A 2,952-nucleotide genomic window follows, 5' to 3' on the forward strand; every position below is an offset into this window, starting at 1 on the left:
AAAGTACTTTATATTTATTTTTGTTGGGCAGCTAATCACCCTGTTTTCTGAAATCCTGTGGATTTTAAATCTGTCAACCGACGAGGAAAACCATGGGCAATTTGGGGGCAGCAGCAGGTTTAGGGAGTACCAGGATCCGAGAAGCGGCCAGTGGGCCCGGTCGACGAAGGCCATCGTTTCTTCGCAGGAAGGATAGCAAAACCACCTATACGTGCATTTACCACCAAACTCAAAACCGGCGGCACCCACAACTCCATCCTGCCCACGACGAGCGAAAAGGGTGAGGAGAGAAAAAAACACCCATTTTCCAGCTCTACCCCTGTCATCATCTTCTTTTTCTTGCTCCAAGCTGCAGCGAGAAGCAGTTTGATCGTCTTGGTGTGCAAATCCACCGTGCTGTCGTAGCGGTACCGGTCTTGGTTTTCTTTCGGTGCGCGTAAATCCGTGTGTCCCTCCCACCGTCCTATCCATCCTGTGTATTTGGTAGAGCCAGAGGAGGCAAGGTTGTTAAGCGGCATAGCATGGAAGGAGGCGGTGGCATGCCCGGGGGAATGCTGCCGAGCACCATGGGCTCCGCCGGATTGCTCGGCCTGGAGATGCCCCTCCACCCGCATCAACACCCGCAGCAGCAACAGAAGCAGTTCCTCCACCCGCAGCAGCAGCAGCACATCTTCCCGTTCCAGCCCCCCCAGTCCGGCAGCGATATCGACCACCAAATGAGGCACGCCACCTCTTCCTCCTACAGCCCCTACAGCGCCAGGGGGAAGCAGCAGCCTACGCTGAGCTCCGAAGACGAGCAGCAGCCGGGACTCGGGACGAGGGCGACGGGGCGAGGCGGGTGTCCTCGCAGTCGCCGACGCCTTCTCCGTGGCAGCGGATGAAGTGGACAGACAGCATGGTCCGGCTCCTCATCTCGGTGGTCTACCGCGTGGGGGACGACGGCGGTGGTGGGGGCGGGCCCGAGGGGGAGCCGCAGCAGCCCCACGCGGCCGCCTCTGCCTCCTCTGTGGCCAAGGGCAAGAAGGGGCTGGGGACATCGGCTTCGGCGACCTCGGCTTCGGCTCTGCTGCAGAAGAAGGGGAAGTGGAAGTCGGTGTCGCGGGCGATGATGGAGAAGGGGTTCTACGTGTCGCCGCAGCAGTGCGAGGACAAGTTCAACGACCTGAACAAGCGATACAAGCGGGTGAACGACCTGCTGGGGAAGGGGACGGCGTGCCGGGTGGTGGAGAACCAGGCCCTTCTCGACACCATGGACCTCTCCCCCAAGGCCAAGGAGGAGGCCCGCAAGCTCCTCAATTCCAAGCACCTCTTCTTCCGCGAGATGTGCGCCTACCACAACGCCACCGCCACCGCAAACTTAGCTTCCGCGCCACCTCCGCAGATGCAACCGCCGCCTCCACTGCACGCGGATCACCAGCAGCCCTGCTTCCACCACCCACCGACTGCAGTGTCCGTGGGGAAGCGAGGAACCACGGCTGTGGAGGAGGATGGCATGGCAACTCATGAGGAGGACGAGGACGACGACGACGATGATGTAAACACTGAGGAGGACGACGACGATGATGACGATGACGAACAGGAAGATGACGACGACGAGACGGATTACCACCATAAAAGCAAGCGCCGCGCTCACCACGGCGACGGCCACCACCAGCACCAGGGGAAGCTGGAGGAGGCGGAGGACGAGGACAACAAGGGATTGGTGGGTGACCTAGGCAAGGCAGAAGGGGCAAAGAGGGCTCGTAGGATGTTCTTGGGGGGCTCTCCCCCTCTCTCGCTTTCCCTGTCGTCGCCATCTTCGATCTCTACATCGATGCAGCAGCTGAAGAGCGAGCTGATGGGGATGGCAGGAGGCGGGGAGCAGCAGCAGCGGCAGTGGCTGAAGAGGAGGGTGGTGGAGCTGGAGGAGCAGCGAGTGGGGTACGAGAGCCGGGCTCTGCAGCTGGAGCGCCAGCGTTTCAAATGGCTCCGCTTCAGCACCAACAAGGAGCGCGAGATGGAGCGGATGAAGCTCGAAAACGACCGCCTCCGCCTCGAGAACGAGCGGATGCTGCTTCTTCTCCGCCAGAAGGAATTCGAGCTCCTCGGCGGCGGCGGCGGTGGTGGGGCCGACAACCAACTCCAGCAGCAGCAGCAACAGCTAATGCTTCAACCCGCCACAAATGCCAACCACAAGCGCCCTACCGGGGATCACCACCTCAACCCGTCCGGCGATCATATCTCAACCGCTGCCTGAGTTCATAAAACAGAGAGCAACGGTCGAGCGGATATTGGCAGCACCGCCGTCCCGCCTGGCCGATTGACGTATGCATTCACTGCCTTGTTACGTGCTCCGCGATGTCTCTGCATCATCAATGCAAGCAAGCACAACAATAATATATGTCGTGCTTGTTTTCTCTGTAATTTTGCTCCACTACCATACAAAAACTCATGTAACGGTATCTTCGAAATCATCTTCTGTTTGGATATTTGTAACAACGAAAATGAAGAAATCTATTGTTCTCATATCGAGCCGGTGAGATCTGGCAGGGACCCCCGATCTGGACTACGATATACCGCGGTCAGGCCTTCAAGATGCCTTCACGAAGTGTATTCATGTGCAATTTAACAAAGCAACATAAAAATCGGGAAAAAGAATTGGCTAAGAGAAAATATAAAGTATCTATTTTTTAAATTTTAGCCGAAAATAGAACTTTTATCTTTCAAAACTGTTTATTTTGATTAAGTTCAGAATAAATTATTTCCCGAGGAGAAGAAGTAAATTAATTCATTTATTCCAGATTTATTCATTCTGCTTTCAAATTAACGCAGGCCAATAAAAAAAATGGAAATTGGGGGGAAAGAAAAATCAAAGCATGGTGTTGTGCATGGTCAGCAGATAATCCGTTCAATGGTGACATACTTATTCGACACGTGAATGGAAACCTGATCAATAGCGACATATTCATTTAA

General features: G+C 55.4%; 1 protein-coding gene across 1 annotated transcript; it reads left to right on the forward strand.

The window, feature by feature from the left end:
- Positions 1–300: 300 nt before the first annotated feature.
- Positions 301–2,505, forward strand: LOC140851743 (uncharacterized). The gene is given in 2 exon segments (XM_073243844.1): positions 301–807; positions 810–2,505. Coding segments are annotated over 2 exon segments (1,713 nt in total). The 5' UTR covers positions 301–521; the 3' UTR covers positions 2,237–2,505.
- Positions 2,506–2,952: the final 447 nt, after the last annotated feature.

This window comes from Elaeis guineensis, chromosome 9 (genome assembly GCF_000442705.2).
Source record: "Elaeis guineensis isolate ETL-2024a chromosome 9, EG11, whole genome shotgun sequence".
NCBI classification, from domain to species: domain Eukaryota; kingdom Viridiplantae; phylum Streptophyta; class Magnoliopsida; order Arecales; family Arecaceae; genus Elaeis; species Elaeis guineensis.